This window comes from Mercenaria mercenaria, chromosome 1, assembly GCF_021730395.1.
Source record: "Mercenaria mercenaria strain notata chromosome 1, MADL_Memer_1, whole genome shotgun sequence".
Taxonomy (NCBI): domain Eukaryota; kingdom Metazoa; phylum Mollusca; class Bivalvia; order Venerida; family Veneridae; genus Mercenaria; species Mercenaria mercenaria.
In genome coordinates this window covers 26022225-26039502 of record NC_069361.1, presented here as the reverse complement: position 1 = coordinate 26039502, position 17278 = coordinate 26022225, and the positions used below count along the sequence as shown (strand labels likewise).

At 36.5% G+C, this 17278-nt stretch overlaps 1 protein-coding gene across 1 annotated transcript in view; it reads right to left on the bottom strand.

Annotated features, from left to right (window-relative positions):
- LOC123523945 (WD repeat-containing protein 43-like) overlaps positions 1–17278 on the bottom strand; it is a 28500-nt gene that overhangs the window by 7464 nt on the left and 3758 nt on the right. Inside the window, exons 2-9 of the mRNA XM_053537142.1 lie at positions 15879–16059; positions 15305–15391; positions 14799–14918; positions 13417–13554; positions 12563–12681; positions 12172–12235; positions 11744–11857; positions 11044–11116 (exon numbers count right to left, since the gene is read on the bottom strand). Of these exons, the coding sequence (XP_053393117.1) occupies positions 11044–11116; positions 11744–11857; positions 12172–12235; positions 12563–12681; positions 13417–13554; positions 14799–14918; positions 15305–15391; positions 15879–16059 (896 nt within the window). The remainder of the gene's footprint in view (positions 1–11043; positions 11117–11743; positions 11858–12171; positions 12236–12562; positions 12682–13416; positions 13555–14798; positions 14919–15304; positions 15392–15878; positions 16060–17278) is intronic.

The window sequence follows — 17278 nt, the reverse complement described above, 5'->3', positions numbered from 1 at the left end:
AAATAAATTACATTCACAGCAATTCAGTTCGGCGAGTGAGATGTCATCACGCTCAGAAACACCAATCATCATTATGCTCTAATCAAAAGTAATTACACACAAAACATAAACTGTCCTTAAATTGTTAAATAAATTACATTCACAGCAATTCAGTTCGGCGAGTGAGATGTCATCACGCTCAGATACACCAATCATCATTATGCTCTAATCAAAAGTAATTACACACAAAACAAACTGTCCTACACTTGTTAAGTAAATATAAATTACATTCACAGCAATTCAGTTCGGCGAGTGAGATGTCATCACGCTCAGATATACCAATCATCATTTTGCTCTTATCAAAAGTAATTACACACAAAACAAACTGTCCTACACTTGTTAAGTAAATATAAATTACATTCACAGCAATTCAGTTCGGCGAGTGAGATGTCATCACGCTCAGATACACCAATCATCATTATGCTCTAAACAAAAGTAATTACACACAAAACAAACTGTCCTACACTTGTTAAATAAATTACATTCATAGCAATTCAGTTCGGCGAGTGAGATGTCATCACGCTCAGATACACCAATCATCATTATGCTCTAATCAAAAGTAATTACACACAAAACATAAACTGTCCTTAAATTGTTAAATAAATTACATTCATAGCAATTCAGTTCGGCGAGTGAGATGTCATCACGCTCAGATACACCAATCATCATTATGCTCTAATCAAAAGTAATTACACACAAAACATAAACTGTCCTTAAATTGTTAAATAAATTACATTCATAGCAATTCAGTTCGGCGAGTGAGATGTCATCACGCTCAGATACACCAATCATCATTTTGTCCTAATCAAAAGTAATTACACAGAAAACATAAACTGTCCTACACTTGTTAAATAAATTACATTCACAGCAATTCAGATCGGCGAGTGAGATGTCATCACGCTCAGATACACCAATCATCATTTTGCTCTAATCAAAAGTAATTACACACAAAACATAAACTGTCCTACACTTGTTAAATAAATTACATTCACAGCAATTCAGTTCGGCGAGTGAGATGTCATCACGCTCAGACACAACCAATCATCATTAAGCTCTAATCAAAAGTAATTACACACAAAACATAAACTGTCCTACACTTGTTAAATAAATTACATTCACAGCAATTCAGTTCGGCGAGTGAGATGTCATCACGCTCAGATACACCAATCATCATTTTGCTCTAATCAAAAGTAATTACACACAAAACATAAACTGTCCTACACTTGTTAAATAAATTACATTCACAGCAATTCAGTTCGGCGAGTGAGATGTCATCACGCTCAGACACAACCAATCATCATTATGCTCTATACAAAAGTAATTACACACAAAATAAACTGTCCTAAACTTGTTAAATAAAGTACATTCACAGCAATTCAGATACACCAATCATTATCATGCTCTAAACAAAAGTAATTACACACAAAACAAACTGTCCTACACTTGTTAAACTAAAGCTGCTTTTGAGAAAAGCGCATGTCTCCCACAACTGCCTAATCATCTAAATAATATGTCAGTCTTTATATACTGTTCACTTAGAGCACATGTACATGCGCTTTTTTTCACACCGAAAGGACCCCTATAGTAGGCACCCTTTTGATGTCTAAAATGTGCAAGAAATCCAAGCGTGTTTTTGGTAATTCAAGGGCCATAATTCCGAAGTGCCTGGGCCGATTTGGCTAGTTATCGCACTTATTGGCAAACACATTTTGTTCAAGTTTGGTGAAGATCGGATGAGAAATGTTCGACTTAGAGTGCGGACAAGCTTTGTGACAGACACACACACAGACAGACTGGAGTAAATCAATACGTCTCCCACACCACTGTGTGGTGGGACACATACAGTCGACATCGTACTTGCGACCACCTCTATTAAGCGATTTTTGTATTAAACGACCGGTCAAAATCCCTCCTGAACGTTTTCAGTACATAAATTTATTCCATTAAACGACTTTTTTATTAAACGACCAGCAACCACTTTAATGGAGTCCCGACAGGTAAAATATTTAACAAAAGTATCTATTAAGCAACCTGGTACCAAATTCCTGCCCGGTAATTCTTCACCTGTGTAATTAGCGAGTACATTTTGCACCTGCCTGGATGCAATTAACCTTTGTGACAGTCGAACTGACGAACAATCCAGTTATAATTTTCAGTTTGTGAAATTTATATACATATATGTATGCTCATGATATATACAGTTACATTAAGAGTTAAAAATATCTTTTCTCTTCACCTGACTGAAATTCATTAAGAGACCACTCCATTAAGAGACCACTTTTTAGCAGTCCCTCTGGCGGTCTCTTAATACAATGTTGACTGTAATAAATTACATTTACAGCAATTCAGTTCGGCGAGTGAGATGTCATCATGCTCAGATACACCAATCATCATTAAGCTCTGTGTTCTACCAGGCTTTCCTAGTTATTCAAACAAAACCATCCAATTCTACAGCTACAGCAAATCGAAACATGGCAGCAACTCAAAAAGATTTTTTCATAATTAATGCATATCAATACTATTAAATTGCAACTGATTAAACAACAACCTGAAAACTGCCGTCCCTAACATCAACAAATCCAACCATCTGCTAATAATGAAAGTAGAAATCCACTCCAGATAAGTCCTTTTTTGATAATCAATAAAAACAGAGCTGCAGAGAAGCCAGAGCAATAGAAAATGGAAGCCAATCTATTGTTCACTACCATAAAATCTGTCGCATTCCATTACAGTAATACATTATGACCGCATTAACAAGACGCTCCATAGTCCACATTTTCACCAGACTAAATAGATGGACAGGTCAAAATTCAAAACAGCTCATCCTGCAAATATACTTGCCTTCAAACCATTTGTCCAGCCCTGATCGGTCAACAAGAACACATTTAATATACTGGTCCATGCAATGCCTAAATCCGGACGGTGCCAAGGTTTTTCTATTATTTGACCTACTGACCTAGTTTTTGAAGGCACGTGATCCACTTTCGAACCTGACCTAGATATCATCAAGATGAACATTCAGACCAACTTTCATACAGATCCCATCAAAAATATGGCCTCTAGAGAGGTCACAAGGTTTTTCTATTATTTGACCTACTGACCTAGTTTTTGATGGCATGTGACCCAGTTTCGAACTTGACCTAGATATCATCAAGGTGAACATTCTGACCAATTTTCATGAAGATCTCTTGAAATATATGGCCTCTAGAGAGGTCACAAGGTTTTTCTATTTTTAGACCTACTGACCTAGTTTTTGACCGCACGTGACCCAGTTTCGAACTTGACCTAGATATCATCAAGATGAACATTCAGACTAACTTTCATACAGATCCCATGAAAAATATGGCCTTTAGAGAGGTCACAAGGTTTTTCTATTATTTGACCTACTGACCTAGTTTTTGATGGCATGTGACCCAGTTTCGAACTTGACCTAGATATCATCAAGGTGAACATTCTGACCAATTTTCATGAAGATCTTATGAAATATATGGCCTCTAGAGAGGTCACAAGGTTTTTCTATTTTTAGACCTACTGACCTAGTTTTTGATGGCACGTGACCCAGTTTCGAACTTGATCTAGATATCATCAAGGTGAACATTCTGACCAATTTTCATGAAGATCTTGTGAAATATATGGCCTCTAGAGAGGTCACAAGGTTTTTCTTTTTTTAGATCTACTGACCTAGTTTCTGAAGGCACATGACCCAGTTTCGAACTTTACCTAGATATCATCAAGATGAACATTCTGACCAACTTTCATAAAGATCCCATGAAAAATGTGACCTCTAGAGTGGTCACAAGCAAAAGTTTACGGACGCACGCACGCACGGACGGATGGACGACGGACACCGCACGATCACAAAAGCTCAGCTTGTCACTTTGTGACAGGTGAGCTATAAATTGTGTGTCGTGGTGGATGACGTCATACAGCGCACGCCAGTTATTTGAGGTGCGGCAAGGTACTAATTTAATGAGAAAACAATTCTGCCTGTTGCAGACGACTCTTTTTCTTAGTTGATCAAAACTGACCTAAAAACATGTTTTACAATTCTTACTATCCTCAGTATTTAAGAAATTTAACCAATTTCTGTTATATAATAATTAATTCAATAGAGAAGAAAATGTCAGCATTTTGCAGACAAGGGAAGCAATTCTTAAGATAAAATAGGCGAGGCGTCATTATAGTGCATAGTTGAGTCAAAAAGTATAACAACAGCAACAGAACCTGCATGTGGGTGAGAATAGTTGTAAACATTACTTTTCGCTAAGATAGATTTTATTGCGTATTATTGTTGTATATTGGCAGTTACACATTAAATTAGAAACTAGTCCACGTGATCACGTGATTAACAGGTAATAAAACTTCAATCGAACGGAGATGTCTGTATACATTTACAGGACTGAATCGGACTGCTTTGTTTCAAACAAAGTCGTGTTTATTGTTATTTTTATGTGCACAGATTCATTGCATTTCAAGCCGAAATAGTGTCCGAATATTTAAGCACTCTGAAGGTCGATTTTGACAGCTTTTACTGGCCCACTTCGGATGACTTTTTCTATGATGAAATCAGCAATATACGATTTTCTTGTTTTGCATAGAGATTTATAAAGAACCTAAAATTACACTTGAAATGTGATGCAAGTGCGGTTTTGGAAATGCAAAGTTATTGGCATAAAACCACCAAAAGTGTCCGGATTTAGGCACTGGACCAGTAAGTATGACAAGAAATTCTGTTCTAGTTGTCTTCAATATGCCATCAGTTCGGTAGGTGATATTTCTGGTCATCAGAGTTGGTAAACTATGACCTTGATTAAGTCATCATTTGGCATTTAAAACTAGAATGCAGGTTTTTACATCTAACAAACACAGTCAAGTCATATAAATACATTTCATCCTTGAAAGGTATCAGAAGCCACTAGATGCCCTTTTTGGGACATTATTTCCGACATTGTTTGTCACTAGGATAGAACATGAGACCAGTCATTTGAGAGAATTCAACAAACAGCCTCAATTCAACAAGTCATTCAAACAATGTAAAACACCAAAAATTGTTAAATACTGCTATCAGTAAGATCAGTTATCTTCATAGTTATTCAACTACGACTCTTCCTAAATCTAAATCATCATCTAGCAGCATGTAAACTGCTTTAGTCATCAAATTCTACAGTGTTCTGCAGCCAGATATATTTGTTAGGATGTCCACAAAACAATCAAATAAATTATTAACTGTGCTGAGGTAAACAGTATTTGGCAGGATGTCCCCTAACCAATCAAATTCTACAGAGTGCTGCAGCCTAATGTATTTAACAGAGTGTCCACTAAACAATGGCATTCTAGTGTGCTAAGGTCAAGAGTACTTTAATAGTAGGATGTCCTCTAAACAATCAAATTCTACTTTGTGCTGCAGACAAGTGTATTTAGCAGAATATCCACAAACAATGAAATTATCTAGTGTGCTGAGGTCAAGTCTACTTAGTAGGATGTCCACAAAACATTCTAATTCTACTATGTGCTGCAGACAAGTGTTTTTAGCAGGATGTCCATAAAAAATGAAATTCTAGTGTGATATGATTCAAGTCTGCTACAGTCACATGTAACTTAAGCATCTTCTAAATTTTAATTTCTGACATCATCAATTACAGATTAATTATCATGAAATGAATTTTACAAAACAGACTTGATTCAGTAACAACAGCCCCTTCCAACAAGGCCAACAGTAAGACAATTAATAAAAGAGTTGGACAAGAAAATCTGTTCTAGCCTATATGCCATCAGTTCGGTAGGTGATATTTCTGGTCATCAGAGTTGAGAAACTATGATCTTGATTAAGTCATCATTTGGCATTCCTTTCATTAACACTATACTAAACTTGCAAGACAAAAAAAATGTATGTGTCACTCCTTTCTTCTACAAAATAAACCAGGAACACTGAAATTCTCTGTATAGAATTGAGAAACACTGCTATCAGTAAGATGAGTTATCTTCATAGTTATTAAACTACGACTCTTCCTAAATCTAAATCATCATCTAGCAGTATGTAAACATAGTCAGCAAATTCTATAGTGTTCTGCAGACAAATGTATCAAGTAATACACTCAGTTCCAAAAGAAAGTGTGCACTTAGTTTTCTGTTATTTTTTCTCGGTTATTTTCATGAAAACTTATGTTTGGTACCAAAATTTAAATCAGTTTGTAAACAAACTGGTGTGCATTTTAGACTTTGAGTTATACCTGAGAGTTAGTGTATGAAACAAGAGCTGTCTCCATAGGATGACACATGCCCCCAATGGCACTTTGAATGAATAGTTATGACCGATGTTAGAGCTTAGGACCTTTGAGCTACGGACCTGGGTCTTGTGCGCGACACGTCGTCTTACTGTGGTACACATTCATGCCAAGTTATTTGAAAATCCATCCATGAATGACAAAGATATGGACCGGACACGCCCATCAATGCACTATCCTTTAACGTCTAAGTGTGACCTTGACCTTTGAGCTACGGACCTGGGTCTTGCGCGCGACACGTCGTCTTACTGTGGTACAAATTCATACCAAGTTATTTGAAAATCCATCCATGGATGACAAAGATATGGACCGGACACGCCCACCAATGCACTATCCTTTAACGTCTAAGTGTGACCTTGACCTTTGAGCTACGGACCTGGGTCTTGCGCGCGACACGTCGTCTTACTGTGGTACACATTCATGCCAAGTTATTTGAAAATCCATCCATGGATGACAAAGATATGGACCGGACACGAAAATTGCGGACAGACTGACAGACGGTTCAAAAACTATATGCCTCCCTTCGGGGCATAAAAATGAAACAGAAACGTCGGGGAATTTTTTGAAATATTTAAACTTAAAAAGTGCACACTTTCTTTTGGAACTGAGTATATGTTCACAAAACTATAAAATTCTACAATATTCTGCAGCTAAGTACAGTATGCAAACAGAACCATTCAACTCTATTGTGTTCTTCAGCTAAGTCTATCTAGCAGTATGTCCAAAAAACTAGTTCAAATTCTACTGTGTGTTGCACCAAAGTGTATCTAGAAGACAGTCAACACACTTATAAATTCTAGAGCATGTTTTAACCAATTTTATATGGCAGCTAGTCAACAAAATCATGAAATTTTACTGTGTGCTGTAGCCAAGTTTACCTGGCATAAGTCAACTAAATGGTTAAATTTCACTGTGTGGTATTTAGTGGGAATCCAACAAAAAGACCAAACGGAAGTCTGCTTTGGAAAAGTGTACCTAGAAGAAAGGTTTCAAAATGTTCAAATTTTACACTGTAATGTCACCAATTGTATCTAGCAGTATGTAAACATATCCTCAACTTTACTGTGTGCTACAGCCAAGTGTAAGAACAACTTCTAAATTTCAGGTATTTTCAGAGGCAGATTAGTTCTTTTTACATGTTATCCCTAACAACATATGAAAAGGTCACAAAACAACACACAGTAAAAGAGTTGGACAAGAAAATCTGTTCTAGCCTATATGCCATCAGTTCGGTAGGTGATATTTCTGGTCATCATAGTTGGAAAACTATGACCTTGATTAAGTCATCATTTGGCATTTTTTTTTTCATTTACCGTAAAAACTTTATATTACGCAGTTTTTTAAACAATTTTTTTCATTTTCACAATGGGGTGCGTATTACTATTATACACCAAAGTAGAGCTTCGTACATTTTTTTTCTTATTTTGATAGCACGTAAATATCGCCAGATATCGGGACAATTTTTGTCAACTTGTACGCCGTCTGCTGTTATACGTTATTTGCACCTCCAATATTATTGAAGAGCGCTCTTTCAGCTGGGCCTAAAAGCAGGTATGGTGCCGTACGATAAAGTTGCTTTTAATTGCGTGTTTTCTTTTTTAATTTTTATCGTTTAAACGGCCATGTGTTCACGAAGTCGGTCAACTGTCGTACATGTCCAACAGTGATGGATTATGGGCCAGTAGAATTAATAAAACCTTGTGAAGTGCAAAATTTTGCAGTTTGTGTAAAATCAGTAAAAAAAAAATTCTGTCAAATGCTGTTCAAATAAAATGCAACTAAAACGGTTTGTTTGTTATTTCTGTATTCCAAGCCAATTAGTTTATACATAATTTATTTTAGGCTGATTGTGAAGGAAGTTTTACGACTTATATTAATCACTCTCGACACCTCATTCGTGATGGAATCCATCGCCACGAGGGTATGAGAGAAGAGGCCAGTTTCCCTTTTTAATGCGGAGTGCCAAGCAAGGCAGGTACTGGTACCATTTTTAACGTCTTTGGTATGACGCGGCCGGGGATCAAACCCACGACCTTCCGCACTCGAAGCGGACGCTCTACCACTAGGCTATCGAGGCGGTTATCCAAGCCAATTATTACTGATCAATTCAGTCAATCATACACTGTTAAACAAACACGCAAATCAACTACTCCTCTGATGTACTTGTACATATGTGGTTCATACAGAACTTTCAAAACAAAATTCAAGTACTTTTCAAGCATTTTTCCCCCATTTTCAAGGAATACAAAATCACATTTGTCGCATTTATTTCTTTTACTCATGACAAATTCAGTCGACTTTCTACAAAATTACCCTGGAAATGACCTTCAGTTCAGCACCAATAAAATTTCATGTTCTGATAACTGCGTTTAGAGTACTAAAACCCATACCGTACTATCATTTACCCGTCGGTAAGCCCTGTCGCAGACAGGTCTGTCATTTGTTCACTTTTCTCTCTCTCTCTCTCTCTCTCTCTCTCTCTCTCTCTCGATATTTTGGTCTGATCTATTTTTTTTTTCTTTCTGATTTTCTATTTGCAGAACATCAATTCAAGGACAATTTATCAAAATTTACTCGTTTTTTTTCTTCTCAAAATTAAAGTACTTTTCAATGAGTTTTTGGCAGTTTCAAATTCAAGTACTTTTCAAGTACTAGGCATCAAATTCAAGTACTTTTCAAGACCTGTACAAACCATGTCGTAATTATGAAATGTTGTTTGCACGTATTAAGCTTGCTGAGAAGGGGCTGACAGTTTGAGAAAGTGTCATGTTTTCAGAGTACATATGACATTTTTTTTTAGATGTCCATAACCGGTTAAGATGCCAGTGCTATTTCCATGCAAAGTTGTTGTTACATGAGCCGAAAAATGTCCGATTGTAAACAAAATTCTCAGACTAATTTTCGATGCGTATTATATTTCAATGTATGTTTTCCCAAGGTTTTGATACAAGATCGTGGGTGCGTAATATATATGCTAGTGTAATATATTCAAGTTTTTACAGTAATTTTATATAAGCTTGCAGAAATTACAATAAATGTGTCAATTATCTGCACTGTTTCTTCTCTTGCAATATGAACAAGGAACACTGAAATTCTTTGTATAGAATTGAGAAACACCGCCATCAGTAAGATGAGTTATCTTCATAGTTATTAAACTACGACTCTTCCTAAATCTAAATCATCATCTAGCAGTATGTAAACATAGTCAGCAATTCTACAGTGTTCTGCAGCCAAGTGTATCAAGTAATATGTTCACAAAACAATCAAATTCTACAATATTCTGCAGCCAAGTACAGTATGCAAAAAAAAAAAACCATCAAATTCTTAAGTGTGCTTCAGCCAAGTGTATTTTGGACCCATCAACATCCGACAAAGTCAATAAAACAACACACAGTAAAGATTTAAGACAAGAAAATCTGTTCTAGATATTGCCTATATGCCATCAGTTCGGTAGGTGATATTTCTGGTCATCAGAGTTGGAAAACTATGACCTTGATTAAGTCATCATTTGGCATTTTTTTCATTTAATTTTATATAAGCTTGCAGAAATTACAAAATATGTGTCACTTATGTTTACTATTTCTTCTCTTGCAATATGAACCAGGAACACTGAAATTCTCTGTATAGAATTGAGAAACACCGCCATCAGTAAGATGAGTTATCTTCATAGTTATTAAACTACGACTCTTCCTAAATCTAAATCATCATTTAGCAGTATGTAAACATAGTCAGCAAATTCTACAGTGTTCTGCAGCCAAGTGTATCAAGTAATATGTTCACAAAACAATCAAATTCTACAATATTCTGCAGCCAAGTACAGTATGCAAACAGAACCATTTAATTCTACAGTCTGCTTCAGCCAAGTGTATTTAGCAGTATGTCCAAAAAACTAGTTCAAATTCTGCAGTGTGTTGCACCAAAGTGTATCTAGCAGACAGTCAACAATTTCATGAATTCTAGAGCATGTTTTAACCAATTCTTGTCTTACAACATTGTTAAACACTGCCATCAGTAAGATCAGGTGTCTTCATAGTTATTAAACTACGACTTCCTAAATCTAAATCATCATCTAGCAGTATGTAAACATAGTCATCAAATTTCAGGGTACCGGTATATAAGACAAGTTTAACATCAGGCTCTATTTTTTCATAACAACTACACTTAAAATAATAAGAGTAACATTGCTATAACAACTGAACTTCTACTGCATTTATATTTTAAGTTGTCAGTGAAATGATGTTAACTGCAATTAACAGAACCAGTATGTGTGTGTAGTCATCAGTGAGAACAGAGTTATCTTCATAGTTGTTGAACTACGACTCTTCCTAATTCTAAACATCATGTGACTATATACTAACTGACAAAATCCAGCTTAGACTTCATATTTTAACATGTAATTCAAGTACACCAACCCAATACTATGTCTGTATTTCTGAGAAACTCAATTGACAAATATTCCAAGTGGCTAAGGAAAGGGAGAGTGCTACAAGCTTTTTAACTCTTGATTTCAATTATTAATAAATTAACCTTGTTCATTTCCATGACTGTATAAAGCATATCATTGGTTAATATAAAGGGAAAGATCCAGCAAATCGGCTTCCTATTGTTAACTACATAAAACAAAGGCAATCAACACATGTAAAACATGCTGACTGACTGTTATAAATGGTACACAGTCCCCATACTTCATAATTATGCTGTATATAGATATAGAAATTACCTTCTTCAAATTGTAAGAGGGCAGGTTGTCCAGCACCAGGCTCCTCCCCCTGGTCCTGTGTTTGAGCACTGATCTGTAATGATGAAATATACATATGCAGGCAACACTTAAACGCTGGCAACAACACCTTACTAGTTTCACAAAACAGCAGGTTTTAATTTTTGTTTTAGGTTAGGCACCATTTTTTCAACAGTATTTCAGTTATGTTAACAGCAGGCAATTAACCCAAATGATGTTCCAGGATTCTGTACCAGTACTAACCTGTTCTCCACAAGTAACTTCAAACTTCTCCACATGAATCAAGAACTGGGAAACGAAATGACTTCAGACACAGTATCTTTTATCAAATCCTCACAGAGAACATACATCTAGCACTCTCCCTCCCGAGCTTAACAGGTGGACTTTCAAGTTTTGTAAAGACAAACTGACACTCCAGCCACAGAAAAAATTACACATTAATGTAATGTGATACTATAAATACACATTTCATGCATTTGTGCCAATAATTTATCGATATATTTGCTTTATCATTATATATATGTCCCCAGACATCCTATTTTTTGCTAAATATTTAATAGGTATCCCCATTCCCTTAATTCCAAGAAATTTATTGCTTTAAATCCCTCTGTTTACAAATTCCTCAACAATTCATCTTAAAACACTGAATGAACAGTCCCATATGTTTTGTGACTTTTGTTACCTGTGAGAGCATAATGTCCAGTTTGCCTTTTAACCTTGACAACTTGCCTAGCATCGTGACACGCGAGTCCATCATCTGATACAGTGTACTAAACGTCTCCACAATTTCTGGAAACTGAAAACATGTAATTTATTTTTTAAAATAAATAACAATGTAATCTTAACTTTCACAATTTTCATGTTAAACGTTATTGCCGACAGTGATCACATTCAGAGTGACATTTGATATCGCTAGGACTTTGTCACACTGTTGCAACTTCCACTCTTACTTCATATTCAAACCAGTGCTATTTTATACACAAGTTACCCAGTATGATACAATAAAAGAATGTTTTCTGCAACACCTTTCATGAGAGTGAGGTGGTAACATAACAAAATATAAATTTATTACGTCATTTTCATAACAACAGTGTAAAACCATAAACTTACTGTCATTAAATATGATGTATGTACAGCTAATACCGTTTGAGTCCACACAACCTGTGATATACCCCTGTAATCAATCAAGATTTTAAACTTTAGGAACCAGCTTTACATGGCATATAAAACTTACATTTTATTGAAATACTTTTTTTTTAATTTAGCATTTCCAACAAAAGTAACTGTAATGTAAAATCATAAAAATACCTATGCAAGGACAATGATTATAAATCTGAATATGTGTTTCTAAATGCAAAGTTAGTGGTATACCATATATAGTGCAGAAAATTACAGGATATTTCATTCATTTACAAGATAAAAAGGTTGACATAAGGGTTGTATTTCTTGACTAACTTGGTATTGCAATCTTCAAACAACAGATCTGAGGTAATAAACTTACGACTGTGCATGCCCATGCATCCTTCGTGTCAGTTCTTGCACAAGAGGTATCACCATTTGTACCGGTAACTTCCGTACCGTGTTCTGTATTAATTTACGGTCAGTTTTCTGTAAAACTTGCTGCAAAACAATAATTTGTTATAATAGAGTTGTAGGAAATACTTCTATTTTACAAAATATTTTCAACCGCCTCGGTAGCCTAGTGGTAGTGTCCGTTTAGAGTGCGGGAGGTCGTGGGTTCAATCCCCGGCTGCGTCGTCCCAAAGACGTAAAAAATGGTACTAGTAGCTTCCTCGCTTGGCACTCAGCATTAAGGGGATAGTGCTAGGACTGGTTAGCCCGGTGTCAGTATAATGTAACTGGGTGGGGTATCATGTCACGTGTCTACGGCGTGATATTCCAGTGAGGCAGCATTATAAAGTTGGACATTGTGCTCACTGCTACAAGTAGAGACCATCTACTGAAATATATGACTGAAAAATTGTTGAAAAAGACGTTAAACCCGAACACACACACACACAAAATAGTTTCTATCACTGAAAATCAGTAACTACAGTAACAAAACTGCTCAAGGTTAAAAGGGAATAAACAAATACTAGAGTTACCACAGGTTTTAAGTGACCTAAACATGGATATAGGAAGATGTCCAGGGACCACATCAATTGCTTGAGCAAGAAGTGTTTCAATGTAGATTTATGAGACATTAGCAAGTAATAATTTCATCTGTCAGAATAAATTCCATTATATTGGTGAAATAATTTACAAACTGGTAATCATCACCCAGATTGTCCTACTTCTTCCTTATAAACGTTTCTTATTTCTCGCAAAGAATGTGTCACTATTGCCAGTACTTACATTTAACAATTTTTTATCTTGACTCTGCAGTCCCTGTATTAAAAGTGTAACTAAGGTATCTGCTTTCGGAGGCTGTTTCCGATCCCCTGACTTTGGTTTCTCCAAACTGACTGCATTCAGTCTCTGTTCTAATGTCATCTAGTTACAAATAGTGAAAAAATATTTAACATCAATATCTCTATGATGGCATTTTAAGTACAAAAATAAGGTGATGTTTTATGTGCAAACGGCATTGAAATATTCTATCTTTGCAGTATACTGATCATTAAAAAAGATAGTTTAACATGCAACGTCAATGAGATATTTTTTCTCTTCTGCTTGGTTTGTTGTATTTGTACTGATTATTTATTTCCTATGTTAAACTATAAACAGAATTCTATTAAAAAGAAAACAATACTAACATAAGAATAAAAGCAGATATCTAGATACTAATAGCAGAAAACAAGAGCTGTCTCCATAGGATGACACATGCCCCCGATGGCACTTTAAATGAATAGTTATGGCCGATGTTCGAGTTTAGGACCTTTGACCTACAGAGCTGGGTCTTGCGCGTGACACGTCGTCTTACTGTGTCACACATTTATGCGTAGTTATTTTAAAATGCATGGATGAATGACAAAGATATGGACCGGACACGCCCATCAATGCACTATCATGAAAAAAGACCTTTAACATCTAAGTGTGACCTTGACCTTTGAGCTACGGATCTGGGTCTTGCGCATGACACGTCGTCTTACTGTGGTACACATTCATGCCAAGTTATTTGAAAATCCATCCATCGATGACAAAGATATGGACCGGACACGCCCATCAATGCACTATCCCTTAATGTCTAAGTGTGACCTTGACCTTTGAGGTACGGACCTGGGTCTTGCGCGCGACACATCGTCTTACTGTGGTACACATTCATGCCAAGTTATTTGAAAATCCATCCATCGATGACAAAGATATGGACCGGACACGCCCATCAATGCAATAACCTTTAATGTCTAAGTGTGACCTTGACCTTTGAGCTACGGACCTGGGTCTTGCGTGCGACACGTCGTCTTACTGTGGTACACATTCATGCCAAGTTATTTGAAAATCCATCCATCGATGACAAAGATATGGACCGGACACGCCCATCAATGCACTATCCTTTAATGTCTTAAGTGTGACCTTGACCTTTGAGCTACGGACCTGGGTCTTGCGCGCGACACGTCGTCTTACTGTGGTACACATTCATGCCAAGTTATTTGAAAATCCATCCATCGATGACAAAGATATGGACCGGACACGAAAAATGCGGACAGACTGACAGACTGTTCAAAAACTATATGCCTCCCTTCGGGGGCATAAAAACAGATATTTCTATGTTAAACTGATAGTACAGAAATGTTTACCTCTCCTACAGAAGCTTTCCTCTTCCGCCGGCGTCCGGCTTGTTCTTGTGTAGGAGGTTGTGGAGCCATCTGACCAGGAACTAATACAGTCATGTCTTTAGATACCTCTGGTGTCTTCACCTAATTTTTAAACATACTGTTGTTATTAATATATCAACTCAAATGAATCACTGATAGACAAAAACCTTAACAAAACACATCATAAATAAAACACAGGATACTTCTGAAAAATATCTCACTTTTCTGGTCTGACCTCTTTTTCGTTAACAAAATTTATCTTATTTATACATCAAATGCAGAGTTTGCCAAATACTTTTTAGAAGTAAGCTATTAAAACAACAGTGATCTATCTCTATGAAGGAGTCTACTTTTAAGATAAAGTCTAATTGTCAAAGGTTCAACCTGACCAAGGTCACAATTTTCACTTCATTTTCTGAAATGGGAAATAATTCATGTAAGCTTATTGCATTTTCACAAGCCAGTAAACTAATTTAACAGCTACTTACCTTGGTCACATTGCTATCCTTTTTATGTCTCACTGTCATTGAATCTTCTCGTACAAGGCACATCTCTGGTTCTGACGTTGAACATGTCTGGAAGAAAACAAACCAGTGTTTTCTGTAAATACTGACCACAACATGGTATGTGTGTTTTAACATAAATTACCTCTATTTAAAGCAGAGACCAAGTTCTTTTGGGAAAAACTTTCAAACATTGTTGCCAATTTTTTAGAATTTATGTACTTCCAAGTAATGCCACAGATTGAAGTAAAACCTTTAAGGATGATCTCATGCAGGGCTCCGCAAATCCGACAGATCTACATGTAAATACGAGTAGAAATCCACTCCGGGCAACTGGAATTTGGTGAATAGTACTCGTCCTGTAAGACGAATGCAATTTTCTATCAAAAATATAACAAATTCAATTAAACTGGAGCCGCGCAGAAGCCTAATAGCAAAGATCTAAAACAGAAGTTGATTTGTTGTTAGCAACTCTAATCTGCCCTACTCTGTTACTATACCTCAAAATGAATTTATCAAGCCCTATCATGCATTCATTATTACAGTAAAATGCACTTACAACTTTTTCGAATGTAGGTTTGAGATTATTCCCATGCACCAGTAACAATTTATGTGTTTCCTCATCACAGACATAAGCAGCCAGGATTTGTATTGGTTTCGGCACAGCAGTTTTATTCGCTTCACTAGCTATCTGTATTGTAACCTTAGGCATCAATGGTTTCTTCAATTTCCTGAAAAAATAACAAGAGATCACAGAGTGATCTTGGCGCCCACCAATGTACCATTTTTGAGTGTTCCAAATTTCAAGACTTACTGACTAGCTCAAGGTCAAATTTCATTTCCGTACACAACACTTTGCATGTGGTCCAAATTCGAAAGCTGTAGCTTGAGAAATGTGAAAGTAGGTCACTAGATCAATTTCAAGGACGAAACGTGAAAGTAGGTCACTAGGTCAAAATCAAGGTCAAATTACACTTCAGAACACAAATTTATGCATGTGGTCCAAATTTAAAGCCTGTACCTTCAAAAATGTGAAAGTAGGTCACTAGGTCAATGTCAAGGTCAAAGTTTTTTCGGTACACAATCCTATGCATGTGGTCTAAATTTGAAGCCTGTAGCTACAGAAATGTGAAAGTAGGTCACTAGGTCAATCTTAAGGTCAAAGTTCATTTCGTACACAAAACTATGCAAGTGGTCCAAATTTGAAGGCTGTAGCTCGAGAAATGTGAAAGTAAGGTCACTAGGTCAAAATCAAGGTCAAATTTTATTTCGGAACACAGAACTATGCATGTGTTCCAAATTTGAAGCCTGTACCATCAAAAATGTGAAAGTAGGTCACTAGGTCAATGTAAAGGTCAAAGTTTGTTTCGGTACACAAAACTATGCATGTGGTCCAAATTTGAAGGCTGTAGCTTGAGAAATGTGAAAGTAGGTCAGTAGGTCAAAATCAAGGTCAAATTCCAATTCGGAACACAGAACTATGCATGTGGTCCAAATCTGAAGCCTGTACCTTCAAAAATGTGAAAGTAGGTCACTAGGTCAAAGTCAAGGTCAAAGTTTTTTTCAGTGCACAAAACTATGCACGTGGTCCAAATTTGAAGGCTGTAGCTACAGAAATGTGAAAGTAGGTCACTAGGTCAAAATAAAGGTCAACTCATGTCAAGGTTCATCTTGCCACTCAAAACCATACAGGTAGTCCAAACTTGAATGTTGTAGGTTATTGACAAGAAGATTTGTAAATCTTTTCCCTATATAAGTCTATATGAACCATGTGACCCCCCAGGGCGGGGCCATATTTGACCCTAGGGGGATAATTTGAACAAACTTGGTAGAGAACCACTAGATGATGCTACATTACAAATGCCAAAGCCCTAGGCTTTGTGGTTTGGACAAGAAGATTTTCAACGTTTTTCCCTATGTAAGTCTATGTAAACCATGTGACCCCCGGGGCGGGGCCAT